The sequence below is a fragment of the Squalius cephalus genome (assembly GCF_949319135.1).
Source record: "Squalius cephalus genome assembly, chromosome: 6".
NCBI lineage: Eukaryota > Metazoa > Chordata > Actinopteri > Cypriniformes > Leuciscidae > Squalius > Squalius cephalus.
Window position 1 is genome coordinate 45,750,956 of NC_137127.1, and position 27,723 is coordinate 45,778,678.

General features: G+C 40.7%; 1 protein-coding gene across 1 annotated transcript; it reads left to right on the forward strand.

The window, feature by feature from the left end:
• Window positions 1-1,678: 1,678 nt before the first annotated feature.
• kcnj5 (potassium inwardly rectifying channel subfamily J member 5) lies at window positions 1,679-27,723 on the forward strand. The gene is made up of 4 exons (XM_079874887.1): window positions 1,679-1,934; window positions 14,668-14,750; window positions 16,836-17,712; window positions 25,291-27,723. Exons 2-4 carry the CDS (start codon window positions 14,688-14,690, stop codon window positions 25,632-25,634), a joined length of 1,284 nt encoding a protein of 427 aa, XP_079731013.1. The 5' UTR covers window positions 1,679-1,934; window positions 14,668-14,687; the 3' UTR covers window positions 25,635-27,723.

The following is a 27,723-nucleotide window of genomic DNA, read 5'->3' on the forward strand; positions in this document are numbered from 1 at the left end:
GTGTGATATCAAAACATTTCTCAGTTTGTTTTGTGCATCCCAAAACTTTAACTGCCTATAACTGTCTGTTAACATTCCCATTCGTCTCAGGCAGCCAAATGTGTGCAACCTACTTTTTACCATTCATTTCATTCATTCATTCATTCATTCACTCACTCACTCACTTATTTATTAATTTGTTTACTTACTTATTTGTTTGTATGTTTGTTTGCTTGCTTGCTTGCTTGTAAAAGCATACAACTCTAATTGACAATTTAACAAGACATGGCAGCTCACAGTGACCAAAAAGAAATAGACTGAATCATTTTAAACATTGCATCCCTTGTGAAAAAAGTGTGCTTATTATACTGAATGTGCACTTATACTGTACTTTAAATCTTAAAAGTTTATGAAAAATGTATGTCCAAAAACATTGTAAATGTCCAAAGACATTCAGTTTGCAATTATTATATTAATTTCAATTCTTTTTTTAAAGTGTACTTCTTTTTCACAAGGGACATAATGTTCCTTCACATCACAGGCTCCTTTATTCTGCCACTGCGTCATGTCAGTCGGTGCACACTGTATATTCAGTCCTCTGTGCACACGAATCAATAAACAACATTCAAGCTTTGGATTGGATTCCTGGATTCCTGTGTAAGAAGAAGAATTGGAATCCTGTGTAAATGCATTTATGCGACTATGTGCAGCATTTAGAAGTGTCAAAACAATATGTGCCGCTTCTATGCAGAATAATTTGCACAAATTAACCACATTATAACGTCAAAAGGGCCCCACGCACAAATTGCGGGACTCGCCTACACCAGCGTGATGCCCTTTACACCAATGGCCACTATGATCCAATACTGGACTGATTGGTTTTACATTCCCAGCCAACATTTCAAAGTGGAAGCGATGTAGGCACAGGTTTGCAGTGTGTGTGTTTAGGCTCACGGTTTTGGCCCCAAATGGGTTTGTTCCATGTTGACCCATTCTGAATAAATCCTATTAGGGGCCCAAACCGTAAGACCATAGTGTGTCTACACCATGAAAGTTGGCTGGGAATGTAAAACCATCGAGTCCAGTATTGGATCACGGTGGCCAGTGGATTAAAGGGCATCCCGCTGGTGCCTGCAATGAAACACATGCGTGCGCAGTTTTACTTCCAACAGAAGCTGCAGAATTTACTGGCGTTGGGCGGAGACAGGACATGATGTCGTGTGTGTGACTGCATGTGTTTGTGTGAGACTGCAGAGTCATAAATCAGAGTCCATTCGCATGTTGGAAGTGCGTGGGGAGACGGCCTCATGTTTAACCTTGCTGTAGTGCTCCCTGCCATCCCGAAACATCTGCTCACCTCGATCTGACGACCTTGCAGAGTAAACGTCCAACTTTATCTCTCGCAACACACTCTCAATCAGTCCTGCCCCTCCTCTCGGCTTCTGTTCATACAGTATCTTCCAGAACTGCGCTGTGGTGAATCTCACCCTCAGGCTGTTCTTAAGCAAAAAAAAAAAGAGAGGAATTGATTATCCGGCACATCTAGCACGATTCCTTCTCTCCCTCGTCTCGTTTTCACGCAGTTGCGTAAACCTCAGCCTGCAGAATCCAACTCATCACGCACTAGGATGCTTCCACACACACACACACACACACACACGCACGCGAGTACGAAAGGACAAATCCTGCGAGGGGGGACGGAGGAACAGGGGGATGTGGGGGAGGAAACATCCTCTCATGCTCACTTTCACATCCCTCCCTCCCTCTCTCTCACTCTCTCTCTCTCTCGCTCCCTCGCTCGCATCCTCCAGGAGAGCGAGGTAAGGAGGTGGTGGAGCGCTGTGTGTGTGTCGAGTCAGTGAGGCTGTTGAGATGAGCACATCAGAGCTGGAGTCAGAACCGAGCGCAGATGCCCTAACATGACACCGCACAGATACCTCTGCGCTCCGATGAAGGTAAGTCTGAGAGGAGGGAGAGAATAGAGTCCGATTGTGTCACCGTTGAATGAGGTCTCGATGCCATCGTGCCTCTTGAGGAGGATCTGCATGCTGAGAGGAACAGAGAGCCGGCGGGGATCACAGGATTACCCCATCGCCGACCCCTGTCCCATTGAGACGCCAATCCACAATGCCATGGATCTTAAGTGCCTTCCAGCACGCGAGGTTGTGTGTTTCCCCAGCATTCCCGGGTTAGAGAGTGAGCACGTGTTTTAGTGCATTGCAGGAGTTTCGCAAGCCTTGTCAGTTGCATTGCAGGAGAACTTGCATGTGAGTGCATGCACGTGTGCGTTTACGTGCGTGTGTGTTGCGGCGATCGCACACTTTCTAGAGGAGAACCGAGTGAATGTCTGTCGGCGGGAGTCATATCGATTCTCTCTGATTCTTGGTTACAGGGGTATTAGTCCTCTCGCCTGGGGCTGCGAATACAAACTGAGATTTTCCTCCGTCTAGCCTCTCTGGTCCTGTCACACTTAAGGGTCTCCAGATAACTCAGCTCGAAAAGCAGGGAACAAAGCGGGGGCTGCTCGATAAAGGGGAAGATTATTAAAGCCAGCTCCATCGTGGCTTCAAGGAGAGGGAATGAGTGCGAGATTGTGAATTTTTCATAGTTTGCTTGCAGCTTGCCTCGCTAATGTGTAAAATGTGCTGTTTCACTTTTGCTTCACTCATGTCATGTTTAAATATACATGGAGTTACTAGAAACACAAACATTATGCAAATTTTGTATCCTCTAACCTTACGCTTAAACTTAACTCTCACTCTTCCTTAAGACATTATTTAGTATGTTTACTAAGCAGTTTTCCCCGTGGGGATTGTTGGCTGTTGCTCATAAATGGGAGTGATTTTAGTTTTTACTATCCTCATGGGGATATGTGTTCCCTACATTGTAGGCAAAGCCTGATCAACACACACACACACACACACACACCTAAGCACATAAATGCAGTACTGGACTTTTCAGCCTAATCCATTTGCAGGATTGTCAGTGTTTGCCAGAGTTTGCGCATCATTTAAGCCAATGGTCGCCATGGCACAGTTAATTCTGATGGAGTGACCTTTGACCTCTTTGACTTTATGAGAATTCCCTAAACTCTGAGCAAAACAGCTGCGTCACACACACCAAAGGCCTTACTCAATTACCTTCTACACTTTTACTGCCAGTGTGAATTACTAAAGGGAGAATTATTTACTGACTCAAACTAGAATGACTTTAATTTGTCTGTGAATTGCAAAGGAAGAAATTTGTTTTCAAAATTGATGTTCCTCACACAGACCTATGTTATGGCTTCAGAATAAAGTGCATGTCACATGGAATATTTTGTATAATGCGTTTGTGTTCTTTTTGAAGCTTGAATGCCTCAGCAAGCTGTTTCACTTGTTGTTCCATAAAAAATAAGTCATATAGATTTGAGCTTTATTTATTATTTTTGTTTAATGTGGTGTTCCATGAGAGAAGCCACAGATCTGGAATGGCATGAGGATGAGTGCATAATGGCATCATTTCAATTCAGAGCTGGGCATAACATATTCAGCAAAGTGAGCACAGAAAACACTTGCAATCCTGACCATGCAGCAGAAATACGGTTCTCTGAAGTCACGGTCAGGCTAATTGTTGAGTGATCCTACACTTCACATTTGTGGAAGTCCCAACTGTCACTGAGCTACCTTGAAAGAAACCGACTTTGCACACACACAGCGTAACTGTGTTTGTGTTGATGTGTGTGTGTGGACGTGCATCAACTAGTTAGTTGCACCTCATTTGCTCCCAAAGTCCGTGCTCCATTTGTATTGTGTTAGGTGAGATCCGAGCAGAAAAGTCCTCAAGCGCAATCCATCTCCTTGTTCATAATTAGATCAAACTTCTGTCTAATACATTCAGAGTATCTTCGCGTCTGCTGCAGTTTGAGAGGAATTGTATTTCCTGCTGCATTGATCCGTATGCTCTGAAAGGCTAGCGGTTTAAAGGACAGGTCTTTAGATTAAATCTTATGGTGGGTCATTCATCTTATGCTGTACTTTTTCAACTTTGCTCAGGTAATTCAACTTTATTAATTCCAGCTTAGTTATTAAGAGAAAATAAACAGGATGGAAATAAAGAGCTGAAGTCAATGGTCAAAATGCTGATATCAAACAGAATACAGTGTTTTGCAGTTATTAGTTACAGGGAATATCACCGAATCCATTGAACGTACTGATGTTTGTTCTGGCGGTTGTTTTCACATCAACTGATGTCACTTCCTGGCAGATGATGTCATTGATGAAATAACTTTTGTTAAAGAGATATTACAAAGGATTTTAAGGATGGAAATTGATATTGAAGACAAAATATCCTTTAGATTGATAACAAAAATGCATTCGTATTATACCAACAACATTGTCAAAACAGTGTTTTGCATACAACATTTTGATTATAGAAAGTAACAAGGGAAGAAACACCTGTTTTTCTTAGAATTTTAGCAAATATTGGGAAATAAATTGGTAAAAACAAATGGCAACATACGAGTGAAATATATTTTCTCTTATGTGTTATTTAGTTCTACCTCATGATATTGTGATAAAAATAAACTCTCTTGACAATACATAAAATTATAACAAATTATGCATATACATAGAAAATAACGAGCTAACAAGTCTATTCAACCTGAATAAATCAGACAAGACTTAATAAACCAACGAAAGACTAGAATACACAAGGAAACCAAGAAATAAAAGACAGAAACTAGGCCTTTAAGACATAACAAAATAAAAGACATGAAACTGTGCAAGTAACTTTGTTCAAATGAGAAATAGTTAACCATTCCCATCTTTGTCAGACATATCAAGTTGGACTTTAATGAAAGCTTGAGCTTCTCCTGCACGTGACCTCATGTAAAAACACCCGAACGACTCCAACATTATTATATTATATTATAAGCACTTTTACTTTTGTCCCTCCACTTTTATTGCAAGAGATTATGTAGGTATGAATTGCAGCGAATTGAGTTAATTGAGTGATTAGGTACTTTGAAGCTCTTTCGGTGTTGTGAGTGTTGCCATAGAAACGAGTCATTTCTGAGTCTGAGGATGCGAACAGCTCAGCGTAGACGTTATGGTAATTCTCAGATATGTGAAAGCAGCATCACATTTGAATGTAGATCTTCTTTTTACACTCCAGCCTGTCACCGCAGTTCTGTGACTTATAGAGCTGACGTGAGCAACACAGTGGGAAGTATCGGCACTCGTAAAACAGACGATCCGCTCCGTGCCGTAACAGAGAATCGTTCCTTCACCTTCTGCCTCATAAACACGGCAGGCCTCACGGTTGTGTGTGCCTGTGTGAAACTGACAGCGTGCAATAAAAGCAGACATAACAGATAATGAAAAGGCAAGGTGAAGGAACAAAAGGTGTGGCTAAACGGCAGATTTATAGTTACATTCAGGCCTGGTTTCTGCATCGCACACGATGCTGCCGACACACTTACGCAAACAAATCAGAGATGCATCACAACATCTGATGTCTATCTGAAAGAAAACAAGCTCAAGCCTTCGCTAAATATAGCAGGTATTGATTTATAAGCATGAAAAGATGTGCTTGGAGAAATATTACAACAAACACAATCAAAAGTTTGCCAGACGCTTTATTTTAGCTGCATCCAATCTCTGCAATAAATAGGACATCTCTGGCCGTGAAAGACTGCAGTGTGTACGTGTGTGTGTACTTGTATAGTTATCTTTGTGAGGACCAGCTTGAGTCGTGTGAATTCCTAGTTGAGATGACTGGATTTTACCCGCCAAAAATATCACCTTTTTGTTACAAGATAAGGTTGAGGAATAATTTATTTTTGTAAAATAAATTTATTTTCGCACTTTTTTTTTTTTTTTTTTTACTTTACCAAGAAAATATATATTTAAACTGAATACATCCTTCAGGGCCAGATTTACTAACAGCTTGTAACCCGATTTTGGCATTAAAAAAATACGGTTTAGATTTACTAAAGACATGCAGTGAAACATTAGCACTGAAAAGGCTTTATTTTTACGTCTGATCTTGTTGCATATGCATTTGTAGGAGTTTCCCTTTCAGACGCAAAATTTATATGAAGTATTTAAATGAATCACGCAAGGTGATTTGCGCTATAGTCAATTTACTGGTTATTTACCGGCCAAAAAAGCACGTCTTAAACCAGACGCTAATTTACGCTGCTCTTGATAGAGTGCATTGGTCATTACGTAAACTTTCATTTACGTCAGTAAATCAAGCGCAGAACCTTCCACCCCCATTGACGCTTTAATGGAATTGCGCTCTCAAGCTAATTTGCCCTGTTTAGTAAATCTGGCCCTTTGTGTATAATGCGGCATATATTTCTAAAAATGTATATGTTTTTTTCCTTTTTCGCAATACTGTTATTGAACCGTGAATGGAAATCCAAACAGATTGCATCATATAGGTATCCAGCCTGCTCAGTGTAGAGAATAAGAGCTTTGATTTCCAGTACAGTGAACTCTGATGTACAGTGTGTTTGTGCAGAACAGATGGTCTGTCTTCGGGAGGATCTGCCGGCGAGTGAATGCGCTGCACCAATCATTTCACGTGTGCTGACATTTTGAATATTTCCCAGAGATTCCCCAGAGATCCCAGTCCATTATCACTGGATTACAAGTGTTCCCAAAAGAAAAGGTTTTAGCATTTTCTGTTTGCGCACCACTTTATTGACAGACTTAAGGTGTTTAAGTGGCCTTGTTGAGGCTGTGATTCAGTGATCGAGGAATGCTAATTAGGGCAGTTGGACACGGCGCTCACTTTGGCAGACCCGGTGCTGCAAATCACTTCAGGGAGCTGACAGGCCATCTGATAAACACGGGAGAGAGTGTTGAAGAGCCTGTTCTCTACTTAACACAACCCACCCCCAGCAAACACGCACGTACACATCCAGTCAGGACCGCCTAGAGAGCACGGCCTTGTTAGCACTCTTGAGTGAGTGTCATTGGACCAGGGATGTATGCATTCATGCACACCCTATAAAGCCTTTTGGAGTGGGTGTGATTTGGCCGCCGATGTGAACTTCCCGAAGCATCACTTGTGTTGGTGTGGGACGGCGAGGAAGGTCGCTGTCATGGCGCCAGTGCCGGCTTAGTTTCAGCCACTGCTATTCCTGTCACTGATAGGACGCTCTCTCCGAGACGCACTCCTTTCATTAGGCTAATTGTCCTTAGTGTGGACAGGATGTCTTCTTGAAGGCTTGGTGTCATTCAGAGCGATAGGGACACTAATACACACTTGCACGGCTGAACACACACTCGCAGGCGAGTGAATGTGGAGCTGGCAGCGAGCCGCGCTGGATGCTGTTCGTTCCAGGGGCATTTTAACTCATCTGCCCCGACTAACCTCAAAGTGTCATAACAGTTTCAGATATAGACAGCCGAGCCATCATGCGCTGTGTGTGTGTGCATGCACGTTCAAACACATTCGCACTCACACCAAAGACGACGCTGCAACGAGGACATTGACGAAGTGTCCGAACGCAGGGTATGTTCCAATCTCTCATAAAGTAGACTTTGTTTTTTAGGTCCCGCTGACCTGAAGTTACGACACATTTGCATGCTTGTGGTTCTCATTATATGCAGGTCATCAAATAAACTATTTGTTTTCTATTAAGTGTATTATTTCAACTTAAATCATTTCAGCTTTATATTTTAGGATTTAAAATATAACCCCCTGAAGATCCCTCCAGTTTGGGAAAACCTTTTTTTTAAAGGGATGGTTCATCCGAAAATCTACTTTTTTTATCATAATTTACTCACCCTCAAGTCATCGCAAATCTAAATGAATTTCTGAATTTCAAGAGGACTAGTACGGTGAGCGGGAGGGGACATGTTCTGTTCACTTAGTTTTGTCGTGGCCACGAGATATCAATTCGTATGAACGTCACATTAACTCATGGGAACGTGATCATAAGTCATGGTTACGAGATCATTTTTTGGAGGTAACGTCATCTTTATGTCGTGGCCACGCGATGTAAAGTTGTGGTCTTGAAATCCTAAAGGAACGACATATCTTTCTCGTGGCCACGACTTCATATGTTGAGGGAACAAAATCTATTTCTCGTGTCCACGAGTTAAATGCGTAAACAACCTGGGTGACCATAGCAACCTGGAATTATCAGAAATGGATAGGCCTATAATAAGATTTATTTTTAATTAAGAATGACAAAACAAGGACGGAATTAAGAAATGATTATATTAATATATTAATGCCTGTAGTATATAGGCAACATCGGGCGTAATATAATAGGCAACATGTTAATATAATAATTTCTTAATTCCGCACTTTTTCTTAATCAAAAATAAATCTTATTATAGGCCTATATCCATTTCTAATAATTCCAGGTTGCTATGGTCACCCAGGTTGTTTACGTATTTAACTCATGGCTACGAGATATAGATTTCGTTCCTTCAACACATGAAAAATGAAAAATATGTTGTTCTCTCATCATAGGATCTCAAGGCCACAACTTTACATCCCGTGGCCACGACTTATTATCACGTTCCCACAAATTAATATCTCGTGGCCACGACAAAAGTGAACCGAACATGTCCCCTCCCGCTCACCATAGACTATAGCTTTTAATCAAAAAAGGATGCATAAGTATCATAAAATTTTTCCGTGATGACAAACTATATTTGACATTTTTTGATAATGCCTTTTCCACATAATCATCATATGGTTTCTGAAAACTTGGAATACAGCACACAAGTCAAATGTACGACTTTCATAATTCCATGGCTCTCCTTTAAAGCTTGACAGCTTAATATTTGTTCATTATGAAATTATTTGTTCAGGCAACTGTGTTTGACTAGTTGGGGCAACATTTGGGGGAATTCTTTTGATCCAGCATGGGTTTTTATGTTGCTTCAACTAATTCACATTTAGTTACTTTTAGTGCCATTATTATGACCATAGGTTATCAAACACTGAAAAAAATTATAGAATTTTTTTTTTTTAATGCATGTGATGTTTCAGGGCATTCAAATGAATTTTTAACTTTCATCTTCTACAAAAGGCCTTTAGAAGTGTGTAGGCAGCAGTGATTTGCACAGGGACTGTGTGGATTGTAACACTGCTACAGAAATGCTATGTTGAAGAGTCGAAAGAGGAAGCTCTACGCTGTTTGTTTTGATGACTCTTCAGAATTGCTTACTCCTGCGAAATAAAAAGGGAAGAGAGCAAAAAGCGCAACCCCTCACTGCAGGACATGGATGAATGAACTCATCTCTGAGTAGTAAAACGCTCCGCCGCAGCGTGAGCTCGATTCCTCCTCCAGCAGTCATTGCTGTCCCATGTGTTTGAGTAGATCGGGTTGTTGGACATCTCTGGGACTGCAGTGTGTTGTTGACAAAAACACGTGGGTCATTCCCCAGACATTGCAGGAAATGTCTCTCTTTGCGATAAAGCAGCTGGTCCTATTTGTTTAGGGAGGTTTTAACAGCCCTGCAGTCTGATGACGAATCTGCAGGTCTAGCGCATGAAGTGTTTCCCAGCGTGTTGCGCTGATCTCCTCTAAGAGGCAATGATGAAGGGGTGAGAGCGTGTGTGAGAATCCTCCCACTAAACCCTGCCATTCAAACACTAATTAGTATTGATACAAGTGCACGCCTGGAGTGTCTCACTCACGGGACAGAGATCACCTTTCAGACTGAAAAGAAGCTGATGTCGACAAATTATGCGGCGGCTTTTTTTCCAGTGCAATTAAAGCAGTCTGACAGCCAAAACTGTTGCTGTACAAACATCATTTCAGCCACTTAGAGATGTTGATGCCGGTCTGAAAGTAATAGAGCATTCGAGAGCTGACATTTTTTTTAAAAGCCTGCATTCTCCACCATACAAATATCTCACCAGAATAAGTTTCCATGAACAGATGTCGCATGTGTTTCGATCCAGTGATGCAGACAGAACTTTGAATTAGAATACGCTTAAAGTACGATTCCTGAACGAATGATTCATTCGGTTGATTTGAATTATTCAGAAACACACAGCACAACCAGTGTAGTCCTATTCCCGAACATATGACTCTGATAAAACAGTTCTGTTTGGTGAATCAAACGCATACAGTGTAGTCTGATTCTTTGACAAATGACTCTTATGAATCAGTTCTTTTCAGTGAATCAAAAACATACCGCCCAGTGCCGATTCATGAATCAGTGACTCTTATGAGTTCGCTACTTTTTAGTATGAATTTATCAAATACACAGGCCCACAGCACACAAATGTGTTGTACTTGAAGGAACACGCCGACTTTTTGGGACTTTAGCTTATTCACCGTATCCCCCAGAGTTAGATAAGTCCACACATACCCTTCTCATCTCCGTGCGTGCCGTAACTCTGTCTGACGCACCCACCGCTAGCCTAGCTTAGCACAAAGACTGGAGGTAAATGGCTCCAGCTAGCATACTGCTCCCAATAAGTGACAAAATAACACCAACATTTTCCTATTTACATGTTGTGATTTCTATAGTCACAGTGTGTTCAAATACCAAGGTCACATGAGACACAGCCATCTTCTAACCGTATACATACTGGGAACTATATTCTCAGAAGGCGAAGCACTGCTACTTCTGCGGAGTGATTTGCTTGCAACGTGAGCTTGTGTCTTTGTCCATTTCTCTCTCTCTCTCTCTCTCTCTCGTCTTTGTCCATCTCTCTCTCTCTCTCTCTCTCTCTCGTGTCTTTGTCCATCTCTCTCTCTCTCTCTCTCTCTCTCTCTCTCTCTCTCTCGTCTTTGCCCATCTCTCTCTCTCTCTCTCTCTCTCGCGTCTCTCTCTCTCTCTCTCTCTCTCTCTCTCTCTCATCTGGCTTGCAACCAGACTCCAAAATCACAAAAAGCATTGCTCCTCTAAGAGCTCGATAAGGAGCTTGTTACCTCCTCAGAACAGCCAGATAAGCAGGAGGGAACAGTCTCTGCTCTGGCTCACTTCACCGGCCTGCAACCATCATGGAGCTGCACAGGGACCGTTTTGTCATGAAATGTGGAAATGGCAGAGGACAGAATGTTGTGGAGGCCTGCCGTCTGTCTGTGATGTATTCTCCATGTGCATTCGGATGCGGGTCACGTCAGTGTGCCCTTTCACTGCAGACCTGTCAGTCAACACTGTATTCCTGAGTGGATGGCAGCTCTGACGTGCCATCTGCGCGCAAGCAGGGCCGAGCAAATAGAGATGAGTGATGTAACTGCGGTGGAGTGGAATTAGACAAATAAGAACAAGGGTCAAACAAAGGACTTGAATCTCCAGTGAGGCCGGCCTTCAAATTCCTGTAAAAGTACAAATTGTGTGTAAATGTACAAATTGAATTACGAGAGGCTTTCTATCTAGGGTGCACTAATTAGTCAGAGATCAGCTGTTGGCCAATGCATATAACACCAGGTTTTGTGTGTTTAGCTCTACACGGTGCTGATTATCTCATTCCCGACTGTGAGGGTTATTTTCTCCGAGCTCAAGCTGTGTGTGTGGCCATTACAAGCCATGGAAGAAAAATATGCACTAGCATTTTGTGGTAATTTGCTCCCGGGGTTCATCGGTTCACCTGATTACTCTACATTGATTTACTCTCCTAGATGATCAATACCTATTTTAAGGTCTTTTTTTTAAGCAATGGGGGATTTGAAAACTATCCCCCTAAATAGAGTGTATTCTCTCTCTCTGGTTCTCTCTCTCTTCCTTTTTTACACTGTGTTTCAGAGGAAAATATATATGCCATTACTTAACTAATATCCTAAACAGCTTCAAGATCACTTAGCGAGTGAACATGACTAGCATGACTTGCAGATATGCTGCCGGGGATCAATTTTTTGCTGTCATTAGTCACCTTATGTAAGCGATTAGCATAGACGACGCTGCGTGACATTACCGACGGGAGCACAGGTGCAGTGTGGGAGTGACCAGGATCTGGAGCTGAATGATTGCTTAATGCACCATGTCATTACATCTGAACTAGAAGTTAAACTAACAGAAATCCAGTTTTCCATAACAATGACCCATTAATGGAAACAAAACAGTACTGTAAGATGTAACGTAAAACTTACTCCAAAACCTGGTGAATGTAGGCAGGGGTGTCCAAACCTCACAGGACAGTGGTCCTCCAGGAGCAGGATCGGACGCCCCTGTGTTAACGCAGGCTGATCCTGGAACAACAAAAAAATAAAAATAAATAGAGTGAATAAATTAACATTCCAATCGACCTGAGTTTGGCTTACAACCAGGGTTAGATGTTTCTACATCAGTGTAACATCCCACTGATGTTAGGGATGAGTTATGGCCAGGGTTAGGTTTAGGGGTAGGGATAGGATTAGGACTAAATTTTCGGACAGAAATATGTTGATCCAGGAACACATCTTACTTGGCAAAATCACAGTGCATCGTAGACACTACATTTGCTTAAACTATTTTTTTTTTTTTTTTTTTTTTTTTTTTTCTGTCCGGATCATAGACACCCTATTTGCTTAAACTTTCTTATTCTATTTTACAATTTTATTATTATTATATGTTTTTATTATTATTATCATTATACCCAGATCATAGACACTCCATTTGCTTTAACTATTTTATTTTATTTAATTCAGTATGTCCAAATCATAGGCACTACATTTGCTTAAACTTTTGTATTATATTTTACTCTTTTTTTATTATAATATGTTTTTTTTATTATTATTATTATTATTCATTATATCCAGATCATAGACACTCCATTTGCTTTAACTATTTTATTTTATTTTATTCATTATGTCCAGATCATAGGCACTACATTTGCTAAAACTGTTTTTCTAATTTAATTTTTACTTATTAATTATGTCCAGATTATTTTATTTTATTTTATTTTATTGTTAAGATTTTCTAACTACAGAAAAGTCTCAATACATTGGCTCATTTAAAGGTGCTCTAAGCGATGTCACACGTTTTTTAGGCCAAAACATTTTTAGTCACATCCAGCAAACATCTCCTCACTTTCCGCTCGCTGCCTGTCCCCTGAACACACTGTAAAAAAATGCGGCCTCTGTAGACAGCCCAGGCTCCACAAAACGGCAACAAAAACAAACTGGCCCAGCCTGGACAACGAAACATAACAAACAGTGTTCTGACAAGAATGATTTGGGGGTGGGTTGGGGTGTGGGTTGGGGTGTGGGTTGGGGTGTGGGTTGGGGTGTGGGTTGGGGTTGGGGTTGGGGTTGGGGATGGGGTTGGGGGGGTTAGTGCGCGTGCACATGAAGGGGGGTGTGGGGAGTGGAGGAGAGAGAAGCATGAAGAGGGAAGTTAGCTAGAGGAGACAACGACTAACGTTAAAAATGTATATTCTTGAGAGCATTGATATGGCCGACACACGACCAAAGAGACGATGAACAAATAACAAAGAATAGGGAAAAGGAAAAGGAACACGCAAAGTCCCGAATTTACATCGGAAAAGCGTTCAAAAGCGTTCGCCGGCAGAAGGGCTTCCAATCTGAAATTCAGGTAGCTCTGTTTTTGCTGGACAGGGTAAATCCAGTTTAGTTTTTCTAAATGGTTCATGACTGTTTCAGGAAGCACGGAAGGGAGGGGGAGGGGACGGGATGAGGAGGAGGGAGGGTTGAGCTAGCCTCCGTTTTGTTTGACAATACTTCGAACGTCAACAAGAAGTGACGTCACCCAACATCGCTTAGAGCACCTTTAAAAAAAGATTGATCAAAAGGATTCGGGATATCATCTTTTTGTCCTACACTACAGCAGCACTTTCTGTTCAGGCCGTATCAGCTCAGAGTGTAGCTCAATATATTTGACAGGTGAACACTAAAAGTGTCAGAATAGAGATAGCGAGCTGCCAGGAGCGAGGAGTACGCAGAGGTGCTCACCCAGGTTGGCGTAACTTCTGTGTGTTAGTGTGACGGAGAGCTTGACTGGATGATGGAGACAGCAGCAGCTTTCATGGCGTGACGGTGCTGATGCAGTCGGTCTTTAGGGAGCAGGGAACAGCTGAGACTGCCAGCCTGTTTTAGGCACAAATTAAACTCAATCCGCACACTCAGAAAGTACATCTCCCTTGTGAGCTTTGATTTAATCCTTCAAGTTACCATCGAAGATGTTCTCCCAAAGGTGTCCGTGTGTGTGTGCGTCTTGTTCCGTCTTACAGTCATGTCATGTCACATTTAAAAAAAACACTCTATTTAATGTGAGAACCTGAGCAGTCAGGTTAAGTTATTCTGTTTGCCCATTAGAGAGTCAAACAGCCATGGTTGAACAGCTTCTCCCGAGGTGTTTGACATGATAAATCTGTTTACTCACCTCATTGAGAGAGGGTGAGACAGTGAGTGAGATATTAGCTGATCAGATTAACCCTGATTTTGAATGAGCCTTGTTTGCTCATGTTAATCTGTAAACAGTGGTAATCCTAAAACCAACCATTCCCATATTCCCATAGGACACAATAAATCCATGTAATGACATTTGTCCATCCAAAAGCAATAATGGTAATGTATCAAGGTTTAGCTCATGCTTAGACTAGTAAATCTCTAAGTTCATTGACTATTCATTAAAGGTCTACTCAATATTGTTTTCCTCTATTTAAAAGTTTTACACACAAGAAAACATGTTTAATATCCTAGTGTGCATTGGTTATTTCCTAAGCAATAAGAATGGGCGATTATGTTGTTTTATTCTTTTGAGTTATCTCTCTCTGTTTCAGGTTTGCAGTCGAAGCTGAGGATGGCAGGAGATTCTCGCGTCCACATGGACCACGACATGGAGATAGGAGTGACTCCGAGAGAGGTCAGCCGGCCCCATATCACTGTCAGCTTCAGTAGTAGATCACCCAGCCTACCTGCATGCAAACCATGCAACTATATGCATATTATACAATAAAAATAAGAGGAATGTTTATTTATTTATGTTTTCAGTATATTTTAATCATTAATAAATCAAAATCAAATTTTATTTATTTTTTATTAATAATGTGGGAGGCTGAAAAACTCTGGGAACTAAATAATGGGTAAGAAACGTAATTAACTATAAAATGCAGGCAACAATTGTCAATAATCTGCATTGTGTGCTGTTCTTACATTATCATTGTCAGGTCATTGTATAATGGTCATTATATTATGTTACGGTTATTAAATAAAATAGCTGGTTACACATTCAGAGTATTCAGAGATCTGTGTAAAAATCTAAATATATAAATATTTTATATTTTTTATAAAGTTATGTATGTTGTGTGAATATTGTACATGTTATGAATTCAAATAATTGGTTTAAGTGTATTTAATATATAATAATTAATGCATATCATGTATCATGTATAATAATTAATACTGGATGTAATATCTATCTTGAAGTACAAAGTTGGAGGCACACCAAATACTGAAAATTGGCTCTTGTTGTAGATATTTTGCGATGTTTACAAAAAGTGTCTGTTTTATTTATTTTTTTATTTTTTGCCCAAGATCTGGCTTTGTTTTATAGAAAATAGAGGGACGCAGGTGTGTGTGCAGCATGAGGTCTCTGTTTGTGCCAGTTTTTTCATAAGCACTTTAAGGCTTGCCTATAATTGGCTGCCACCACCTTAACATGATACCAGGTTTCAATTAACAACCAAGTACAATCTTCCACAAATGGAGAGACAATGTGCCAAAGCGTCCTTGTCTCATGTGGAGGACACTGTGCTGTTGAATTGGGAGGGGGGGCAAGGATTCTTATCCGGGCTTGCCAGTGTCCCATAGGGAAGAGGAAGGCAATGGGGGAAGTGTCCCATTGAGCTGTCATAGAACAAAAAAAAAAAAAAAAAAAAAAAAAAATGGACTGGGGCCAATGATAAAGAGCGAAAGAGAGTCATGGGGATAAAAAGAGCAGCAATAGTAAAAAAAAGAAAAAAAAAAAGCCACCAGTGCTTTTACAATGTTGCAGTAATCTGCATGTGATGTGTGTGCCGAGCGTACTGTGAAAATGTCATGACAGTAGCAAAGATCAGAGCACTTACGTTGTTAGGAAGGAACAGCGGGAACGTACCTCTGCTTGATGTTGGCAACTATGTGATCCATGGCTGTCATTGCCTGGCTTATAGCAGCTAAGTGAAGAGATAGGACTGAGGCATATGGGAGCTGTTGACCTGGCATGCAAAATACGCTATATGATTCTGATGGGACTAGATTGCAACACCATGTGTTGGAAGCATCACATCCTGCATGTATTATTCCTCAACAAACCAACGGTCTCCCTAGAACTCCCTTACAGTGATGCTTAATATAAGTCTACAGGTTCAGACTTGCTGATATTGTAGAGACAGGAAAACTCCTATTGCGTCGTCGGGAAACTCAATTCGCGTATATACTCCGATTTGATTAAATAAAATAAAATTCTGAATCAAAACTATAAGGAAACACCAGTAATTTGTTTAGGCTTGGTTTGTAGGGATTTCCAAACCTGTGCACATATATTCAAACGCACATAACTATTGAACCCGTTCTTAATGCGCATCTGAACGCCATCAGCGTTTCTAACAGGATAATTTAATAACTAATTTAATAACAAATGATCGTTGCGACGGAAGCGAATCAATCAAAATTAACTTTAGCTGGAAAATAACTTTATTAAAGAACCGCTATAAAGCCAAAACAATCTTACCTTAAATTATACATTTATCTCTGTAAAGCTGCTTTGAGACAATCTACATTGTTAAAAGCGCTATATAAATGAAGATGACTTGACTTGACTTGACTTGACTTGACTAGCCCCATTTATCATCATCATCATTATTTTGAATCAGTTCCTTACCCTGGAAGGAAAAGCTCAGCAAAGATTTCTATGTCACATTGATCATGTTACCCAAGAATGAATTTGTTACTTTTCTCTCTCTTGCAGCAGGTGAAGAAACTCCCCAAGCACCTGAGGGAATCACAAATCCCTACGGATCGCACCCACCTCATCTCAGATCCTGTTAAGAAACCCCGCCAGCGCTATGTACAGAAAGACGGCAAGTGCAATGTCCATCATGGAAACGTTCAAGAGACATATCGCTATCTCAGCGACCTCTTCACAACACTGGTTGACTTACGTTGGCGCCTCAGTTTCTTTATTTTCACCTTGGTCTATGTGGTCAACTGGCTCTTCTTTGGGTTTTTGTGGTGGCTTATTGCGCTCATACGAGGAGATCTCCTACACGGCGATGAGGAGGGCTGGACCCCATGTGTGGAAAACCTCAACAGCTTTGTCTCGGCTTTCCTCTTTTCCATTGAAACTGAGACCACCATTGGCTACGGCTACCGTGTCATCACGGAGAAGTGCCCAGAAGGGATCATACTTCTACTGATACAGGCCATCTTGGGGTCCATTGTCAACGCCATGATGGTGGGCTGCATGTTCGTAAAGATCTCGCAACCCAAGAACCGAGCGGAGACGCTGATGTTCTCCCACAAGGCCGTGATATCTGTGAGGGACAACAAGATGTGCCTGATGTTTAGAGTGGGCGACCTGAGGAATTCCCACATTGTGGAAGCGTCGATCCGTGCCAAACTCATTCGTTCGCAGCAGACCAAGGAGGGCGAGTTCATTCCGCTCAACCAGACGGATATCAACATTGGCTTTGACACAGGAGACGATCGCCTCTTCCTGGTGTCGCCTCTCATTATCTCACACGAGATCAATGAGAAGAGTCCTTTCTGGGAGATGTCCCGGGCACAGATAGAAAAGGAAGAGTTTGAGATTGTCGTCATCTTGGAGGGCATGGTCGAAGCTACAGGTATGTTCTCCTTGACATCAAGCAATTCAGCTCTTGACCTGTAAGTGTCATAGTCTCCATGAGTAAGAAATGACATAAATAAAGCTTTACATTAACCCTCTATACTATCAGTCATTTGGAATGGCTTCAAGGAGCAAGTTGTGCATTAACTGCCAAGCTCTGTAGAGCAGTTGACCTCAATGAATTTTCCATGATTTTGTTTGTGGTAAGCGAGAAACTTAAAGGTCAGTCATTTAAATATACAAAACTGCTCCGGCATTATTCATTTGCTGACAGTGCTGAGTCATCCCTTCCATAAGCATGCTGACTACACAAAATAACGTTCAAAAACTGACAAGAAGATAAATGTTTTGATATTGATGCTGTATTTCCTACACATGAGATGGGTTGGATCTGAGAGCCTCTTGTGGTCTGGCTTGCCATGTCCTTGCAAACCTGTCCAGGCTGGAGTTGTGGAAAGAGGTGAAAGGTGATGAAAGTACTCCGGGTATGTTCCACTCTGCTGGAGGGGATCCTTTGGAAAGCTTATTGGAGCAAAAAAAGTTTCTTTTTCCACTCTTCATTTTAATTAACATTGTTCCAGTTCTTAGGTCAGTGAAACTCAATAACGGTCAGGCAGTTCAATGAGGAAACTGCTTTTAAAATGTCTTTGAGAGCACAGTATTATACCTTAAGACATCAGTAGGCTACACTCAGACTGCAGGCAAAAGTGGCCCAAATCCGATTTTGTTGCACAGATCAGATTTTTTTTTTATAACGGTGATAACAGCGCAAACCTTGTGGAATATGATCTTTTCGATTCTGATTTGGGCCACTTCTACATGTGGTCCTACAGCATGATCTCATGAAATGCGCTCTCTATAGCACACATTGTATTTACAGTATCATGCAATTTATAAGCGAAAATGAGATTTTACGTGCATGATAAGCAGTTTTCCTGTGCATATGAAACGCACTTTATAGCGTGTAATACGCACATACCCCACACCATTAATCCTACCGAAGGGGTTTACAGTGCATATCATATGCACGTAAAAAATACATTGCACGATAAATACAATGCGTGCTATAGAGACACATTTCATGAGATTGGGTTGGGTCCTAAATCAGATGTAGGTCGGATGTTTTGCAATGCGACCTCGGTCTGAACAGTCATATCGGAATTCATGCGACTTTTACGCCACTCTAGATCGACATTCATCACAATTCTGTGCTGATGGGATGGTGAGCTGTTATACTCATAATGATCACGGTGACAGCTCTATACAAGCAAAACTTGAGACTGTTCGAGAAGAAAGTTGCTCAATGCTGTCTTTCTGCTCATCCTCGTCTGCGTCCTCCTTATCGCCTGCGCACAAATTCGCTGGCTTTTGCGGCACATCACCTATATATAAATAAACACGTAAATGCTGGCTTCAGTAACCTCTGTGTTTACTTCCGTATGACAGTGTGCTGCGTGCCGTTATCGTTCTTGTGTGCATGCGGGTCAGTTCAGGACCGTAACCAATTAAAGCAACACTAAAGAACTTTTCCTCTTCGGTCCCCCTACAGGTTGTAAGCGGAATTGTCCATTACCGCTGTCGTAAATAATTTCCCCGCCCGCAGCCTACTGTCGCACGCACGCTCGCTGTTTATCCAGCTTTAGAATGAATGATGTCCACAGACAAGGTAGAGTAATGTGCATGATTTTATGAAAGTATGATGTATTGCGACATCAGAAACGAAGAAAAACAAAATAATGACTTGTAACGCTTGCCGTAAAGCAAGTCAAATTTGTACAGAAACGCGACCCGATCTGGCAAACTTGCATAGTGCGGTTATAGCAGATATAGGGCTGCAAAGCGAATCGAGAAGTGCCTTTCATCCTGTTACGACTTGATTAACCACTGGTACGATTTTGGAAACATTATTTTAAGGTAAAAAAAGTTATTTAGCGTTGCTTTAACACTCGAATCTGATATTGGCCACATTTAAAAGATAATGTGAACAGCCAAACAAACAAAACAAAAATCTGATCTGAACAATAAATCAGTACTGAGCATTAAGGTTTGCAGTGTGCACGTAGCCTAATACACATTACACAACAAAGAGCCCAGGGTGTTGTGGCATTCAGATTGATTATTAATAATGCTATTAATGGGGAGTTACTGTAGCAGTCCTGAGACAGTTTGTTCAGTTTTCAGGGCCATCTCATTTTCAGTCCATTACTTAAAAAATGTGTCATAGTCTGCTTAACGCAAATCAATGTAATATTATTTAGGAACAGTCTTTACTAGGTTAAGCAATACCAGTTTAATACCTGGGCTTTAGCAGCAAACATATGCCATCTGAATATATGAAAGTGGATGGATTTATCTAGAGATCTCATTCTCAGATACTTCGTTAACCTTGCAGAACACTGTGTGCAATATTGATTTGAGAAGATTTCTTTATTCTTGGAGCTGTTTGGGGAATAAAGAGGCCTGTATTGTCTAATTGCAGATTCATTCCCAGGCTGAAACATTTCCCATGGTTTATCAGATATATCAGGTGAATGTTTGCAATTCAAATTACTTATTGGGCCTTTGTCCAAAAAGAACTTACACTGCTAATCTAAATCCAATTCATTATACATGCTTCCCCGTGAAGGCATCCAATTTTTTTTGCTTGTTTTGCAGTGAATACCAATGAGGATTCAGCAAAGAAAAGGTGAAAAGCATTGTATGATTTCATGCATTCATAATGCAAAAATTTGCATGTTTGGAGGTTTTTATACCACAAACATGCAATTCTTATTGATTGATTTATCCAAGGATCTAATGGGAGGAATTTAATCTTACACTAACCTTGCTCTGGGCCCTAGACGCCATATGACATATCAGCAGTCTCCTCAACCTTCCTGTCACTTTGAAATGTTTTCCACTTTCCCCTGTAGAGATGTGCCTACGTAAGCACATGTCAATAGTGATGTGCTATGATGCCTTTGATCTACAGAAGTATGTGTAAATTACACCTTTGACAGATCACCAGGTATAGATCAGGGTGCTGTTGGCCAGGATAAGCTTATACAAATAGGCTCGCTGACCAGATCGAAGTCATTGCTAATGAGGGATGATGGCTTCCTTTAGATGTGCAGTACAGAGAGCTAATGACCTGGTGAGTGTAATAAGGTCACAAACAACCAGGTGTCTGATTTGTCAAATTTAGCAATGCTTTAATTCAGCCCTGGCATGTGCCAGAGATGATGGATAGCCGCTTTGGTCTAGTCTATTATTTTTCCAGTAGTGAGGGTCAGGAGTTCTATAGTGAGTCTCTCGAGTACTGCTTGCAATTTGCATGAACGTGACAAGACTGTAATGATGGTTAGTCAGATGTAATTTGCATCATATAATTGTTGCTACATAAGCAGTTTTCATTTTAGAAATGTGCTTGATCCTGAACGATACGATCGGGAACAACAGCTTTTCCCTGATGAAAGATTCATCACACTGCAGAACAAGACATGCAAACATATTTGAGACACTCTGTTCCAAAAGCTATTGTGAGCTGACTACATAGGCAGCAGTTTAAAGGATTAGTTCATTTCAGAATAAAAATTTACTGATGATTTACTCACTCCCATGTCATCCAAGACGTTGATGTCTTTCATTCTTCAGTCGAAAAGAAATTAAGGTTTTTGAGTAAAACATTCCACGATTTTTGCCCATATAGTGGACCTGAAGGTCCAAATTGCAGTTTCAACGCAGCTTCAAAGGCTCTGCAGCTGAGGAATAAGAGTCTTACCTAGACAAACCATTGCTCATTTTCTAAAAAAAATTAAAATCTATATACTTTTTAACCACAAATGCTCTTCTTGCACGTCCACAACCTGACGGAAAATGTAGGGTAGGGCGAAAAACTCCATCTCATTTTCTCCTCCAAATTCAAAATCGTCCGTCATCGTTTTACCTTTTATGTAGTATTTTATTTTGTAAAAGGCATTTGACGTAGTCTTTGCACATTCGCTTTGTAAAAACTAGGTCTGTACTTCCGCCTATGTCACGCTTGACCTTTCAACGTGATTACATAATGTGTGGCTCATCACAGCTAGTGCGAGACGAGCATTTGTGGCTCAAAAGTATATAAATGTGTGTGTTTTCGATGGTTTGTCTAGATAAGACCCTTACTCCTCGGCTGGGATCGTGTCGAGACTTTGAAGCTGCACTGAAACTCACATTTGGACCTTCAACCAGTTGGTTCCCATTGAAGTCCACTATATGTAGAAAAATCCTGAAATGTTTTCCTCAAAAACCTTAATTTATTTTCGACTGAAGAAAGAAAGACATAATCATCTTGGATGACGTGGGGGTGAGTAAATTATCAGGAAATTTTAATTCTGAAGTAATCCTTTAAAAGCTTAATTTGCTACCTTTTGATTATGCTACCTCTTAAAGATGTCTTCTTTTAGAAGCATTGCATACATTATTTGCTGAGAAGACATGTTATGAAATGTTAATCATCAAAACAATTCTTCAGAAAAAAAGCAAATAGTTCAAACTGACTGTTCTACCACATGTGCTTGCTATGATATTTTAGCAACATCCTTAAGCCAAACTCTTTTCAAATAAATAAATGCGCTCTGGTGCGCTTCATGTGAGGAGTGCTACGTATTAGTACTTGATGCCTAGATAGGGCATTTAAAATTGGTCATTGGTATAGCTTCTGAACTGGCTATTATGCAGTACAATTAACACTTAAAGTTTAGAAGCAGATCACAAATGTCTAACAATATGGATTTAAAATCAATCGGGATTATTACCTATTAGAGAAAAATAACCTGCCATTGAATGCTTGTCTTCTCATCAGCATAATAAATGCCTAAAACACAGCAGCCCATTGAGTGCTCATAACCAGCCAGCATCTACTAAATATGTCTGATGGCATTAAGATATAGGCCTCTCTGAGTTTTAAGTAGAGCCCATTAACTTTCCATTCATTTTGCTATTAATGAGTCTCAAACCCACAGAAAAGAACTTGCTTTGAATTAATGTTCTATAACTAATATCGATTTTTAAAGGCTGACTTTATGAGGTGTTGTGTTGATTAAGGGAGGAACTGCGGAGGCAGTTTAAAGGTTATTGATGTGTGCTTGAACAGTTTAAATTTGAACGCTGACTATTAGTGCTGGATTTTCATTTAAAGCTCAGACAAACCTGTGGAGAATTCTGGCGTCCTCTGAAGGCGGTGATTTTCACTTCTCATGTCTTTGCCACTCATGAACAATAAGATAAGTGAATACAGATTTGTTTAATTACCCAGGTGAGTTACATTTCTTTTAGTAATCCAAGCACACAGAGAAAAAGAATCATAATATAATTCATAATGTAGTATGTTAAAGTGAAATGATGAAAATGGCAAAGACAACAGCAGCTCCTATATTGGTGCTTCTTATCAGAGGAGAAATGATAGTACTCATATGTGTCAGTAGCTTTCAGTGTCACCGTTGTTCTCCACAAATAGGCATAGGAACTCCTGGCCTTGAGGTGCTGCTGTGCCCTTATTTATAGATTTGAAAAGCATCTTCGTGCATGAAACCGGCCTTTGTTAGGTTACTGAGATCAACACACCCTCGCCATGTCTTTCTCATTCACTCAAACACACACACGCACAGAGAAAAAAGAGAGTAAACTACAATGCTAAATGAGTTACACCCACTCCCACACACTCTTGCTGCTCTAAAACATGTGAAGTAAAAGCAGGGGGAGTCAGAGACTCTCAGAGCGTTACGTTCATTTACGTTTCAATCAATGCAACATTGTAGATCAGTGGTTTTCAATTGGTTTTGCTTCAGGAGCCAGATTTTACATCAAGTGGAGACTCAACACAGTACTAAGTTTGTTTATGCAAAAGTAGGTAAAAATTTACTTGTATTTCTTAGAAATGAAATCTTTTAAAAGTACCTTTTTATTTTTTTACCAATGCATGATTATATTATTAATTGCTGATTTCTTTTTCCAATTAGCATTCAGTGGTCTTTTCAGAACGGGCCTGCAAACCATTTTTGGGTTTTGACGCACCAGTTGAGAACCACTGACGTAGATTGTGACACTGTTGGCTTTATATGCTGGTGTGCTTTAATTCTCTATAATCTGTAATTACAGTTTTATCTATGATATACGACATCACTGAGTCTTATACCTGTAATCATGAGGTTTTAGTCTAGTATTATTCTTAATGTTTTGCAAAAACATAAAGGCAGTGATTAACAACTTGGACTTTTTCCGTAATTACAGGTCTACACTAAAAGTACTGCATGATTTTGAGTTTCTGATCCCATTAAGGCAAAACATAAATTGCTGAGGTGATGCAAGACATACATACAAATTTAGGGAATTTCCTTTTATCCTGTTTTAGAGGGTGTGCATGAGGTCACGTGAAAGGATAATGATCATCTTGAGGTTTTGTTTTTTGTGTTTTGCATCCTGTCTTCTGTGTATGAAAAATGGACGTGATGGATATGGAAGTGGGAAGCACACAGCACATTAACTCAGGTTTACATGACAACTTAGCGATATGGGCCAACAATTCTGTTTCAAGCTGTTTTCAAATAACCGTAACTGAAGACACACACTGCACCAAATAGTAAATGAAATATGCCGTTTGATCACTGTAATGCCTTTGGCTTCCAGCTCATGCTACATTATTTCACACCCAAAACCTTTCAGGAAAGGAAATGTAAAACAATCCGCTTTACAAGCCAACTTCACTTCCCTTGGGCACAAACCCACAATTGGTGACGAGTCTGAGAAGCGCAACACTCCTGTGCAAAATTACTCATTCATCGACCCATTTATACGTATATTGAATTACGTTTTATTTCGCAGTGGAATGTCATTCTTTTTTTGCTTGTTATACAAGAATCAATAAATTTGAACAAAACAAAAAAAAAATCTAATAATTAACAATCCAATTACCCTGTTCAATTTTGCTGCTTTTTATTTGCATTTTCATAAACCATGCAGCAAAGTTTCAATTATATTTCAGGATGCGTGTTTTTAAAATAAAGTAATAAAAATAAAGTTAACAAATATCACAAACATCCTGAAATATAACTGAGATTAATTGGATTTAATTATTCTTACCACCATTTCCTGTTGCCCAGAAGACAACATAAAGCAAGTAAAAAGTGGCACATCTTACCCCATGCCAATACGTCGATGGAATTCGATTCGATTTTATCACAGAAAGAAGAGAACATTGTGTCATTGAAATAAAATTGATTGAAAGACATTGTTGTGATGTGATAGACATTATGGACCTTCTGAGCTCTTTTCTTTTCTTGGCTCTTAATGGGAACGTAATGTGAAATGCAGCTCACGAACTGATACGGCCCATATCTCACCGCAAAAGCTTGTAACTCCAATATCATCTGACCGGTACAGCTACTGTAAACATTGAGAGCCTGTCTCATAAATAATTGATTTCTCTCCCTCTCTCCCCTTTTTCTTTCCTCTGTGCGTGTGTGTGTGTGTATACATAACCATGCGCACGTGTTCATGTGTCTTTGTATGTACCTGCATGTGTGCGTGTCTGCGCCCATATTTCCCTCCATGTATCCAGGCATGACGTGTCAGGCGCGCAGCTCCTACCTGGACTCGGAAGTGCTGTGGGGTTACCGCTTCACCCCGGTGCTTTCCCTGGAAAAGGGCTTCTACGAAGTCGACTACAACAACTTTCACGACATATACGAGACCAACACCCCCACCTGTAGCGCTAAAGAACTGTCCGCTCGATTAAAAGAGAGCCCACTCCTCCCTCACCTGCCTCTCCTCAGCCCCGACCTCAGGCAACACACGCCAGACCCCTTCTCCACCCAAACCTCACGGGACGACACGGAGAAGGACGGCGAGAAGCCGGCGGAGACAAACAATGGCTCCGCCAACCGTTTAGAGGAGAACCCTTGAGGGAAACCCTGCTCTGAACAGACTCAAGGACTTTGTAGTGACTGGCAAGCTTCTTTCCCCTTGCATGGAGAGACATCCTTGCAAAATCCATGCAATACGACCCTCTAGAGAGCCGAGCTGATGTGTAGATCAAGGTTAGACGCACAAACAGATGAGAATCCGTATATTTATACCGCACACGTTATTGACGCCTACACATACTCTATTTTAGCTTTATAAACTTTGTCGTGCAGATTTTCATGGTATCGATCAACGCCCTGTACCTCAAGGACGAAATAGTAGCCATATATTGTACACATCAGTCCCACCGCAAATGAACGACCCGGAGGTCAAACCTCTTAATCGAACCGTAACAGAAAAGCAGCTTTAATAGAATCCCGATGCAAAGACTCTTACGAGAAATATGAAGCCAAACGCAACGCTTGTGTATTTAACCACGGCGAAGGCCCGCGGTGTCGGTTTCTTTAAGCTATTCTATTGTATGTTTTATCTGCATTATAATTACGCATTATAATGATCAATTTCCCCCGAAGGCCCGTTCACACCAAGACGAATAACTATAATGATAACTATATTGGCATCCACGCACATGCAGTTGTGTTGTTTGCTGCCTTAAAAGCGTGAGCCCTCTAAACTCAAGTGGATTCTGATTGGCTGTCAATGACTTTATCATTCATTACCTGGAAAAAAATAAATCCTTCTAAGAGTGATTCCAATTAGGGCTGGGCGATATGACGAAATATATCGTCTGGACGATAGAAAATGTCTATCGTTTTATATAAGGCTCTATCGTTTACGCCACGATAAGGCGTTTTACGGCAGAATTTTACGTCAAGATGCACCTCACGGCATGCCCATGCACGCTGCAATACATAAACAAACATGGAGGAAGACGGTAGTAGACGCGGTTCAGACCAGGGTAATTCTCAACAAGATGACCAGCCAACCCAAACCGAGGAGCTTGTACCTAAAAGAGGGGCGACTTCTGTCGCATGGATGTGGTTTGGATATAAGAAGACCGACGTGGACCAGACAACAGTTGTTTGTAAAGTTTGCCAGCTCCCAGTGCCAACAACGGACTCCAACAATACTAATTTATTTTATCACCTGCGCAAGAACCACGAAAAATAATACAGAGAAAGTCAACGAGCAAAAGCAGCGTCGAGTGGTGACGTAAGCCCTCAAAACAAACTCCAGACACAGACGCTGCAATAAATAAATAAATAAAATAAATATTTCGTCCCTACTACCTTTTATTTGTTTTGTATATCATTTCAAACTGCATTTCCACATTGCAATTTTATATAGACTATTCATGAACTGAATTAACAGAAAAATTGCTATATCGTTATGTATATCGTTTTCGGGATATCAAATGAGCTATATCGGGATATGAAATTTTGGCCATATCGCCCAGCCCTAATTCCAATGATATTTTTTATAATAGTTATCGTCTTTGGTGTGAACGGGCCTTGACTCTTATTGAAGTGCATTATTGCATGTGTTTCGGCTTGAATTTGAGACAATTTGAAGGCTGGAAGACGTTTGCTGGTGCACCAGACATAAGCACAACCGCTGCAGGGGGAGACGCACAGTATGTAAACCTGCAGCACACTCAAATAACGGCGAAGAATGGAAAAATTGCACATGCATTGTCTCTGTGAAAGATTGGTTGACCTGCTGAGTTCAGTCTTGCCCTGTCCGCACTCCTGGACTCATATTTTGTCTCTATCACATTTGATTTGTGTGCAAGTTTGAGGCCACGCGCGTGAGACTGTCAGTCCTATTTCCAAGCGGTCCGAAGAACTGCTTTAAAGCATGAACCCTAACGCAAGTTCTATACACTTTCTGAACAGGGTATTTTCTATAAGGCATGCAGACTTCAAAAACACAAATGCTTTCTACAAAAACTGTACAACTAAATTATGGATGAAGGTGAGAGGATAAGAGACTTTAAAGAAGACTTCACCCCCTGCTGAGAGTTTATCTGCAGTTTAGAGGGATCTCACCAATGACAAGTCATTTTCACTGAATAATATTATATGCAGGCAATTTACATAAATAAAATGAATAAAGAAACGTATAATTG

Bases quoted from the DNA above. Each gene is read 5' to 3' on its own strand.
- kcnj5 (XM_079874887.1), top strand. From the start codon at position 14,688: ATGGCAGGAGATTCTCGCGTCCACATGGACCACGACATGGAGATAGGA. The intron at 14,751-16,835 runs GTCAGCCGGCCC...TCTCTCTTGCAG, and splicing joins TAGGAGTGACTCCGAGAGAG to CAGGTGAAGAAACTCCCCAA. The intron at 17,713-25,290 runs GTATGTTCTCCT...CCATGTATCCAG, and splicing joins GGGCATGGTCGAAGCTACAG to GCATGACGTGTCAGGCGCGC.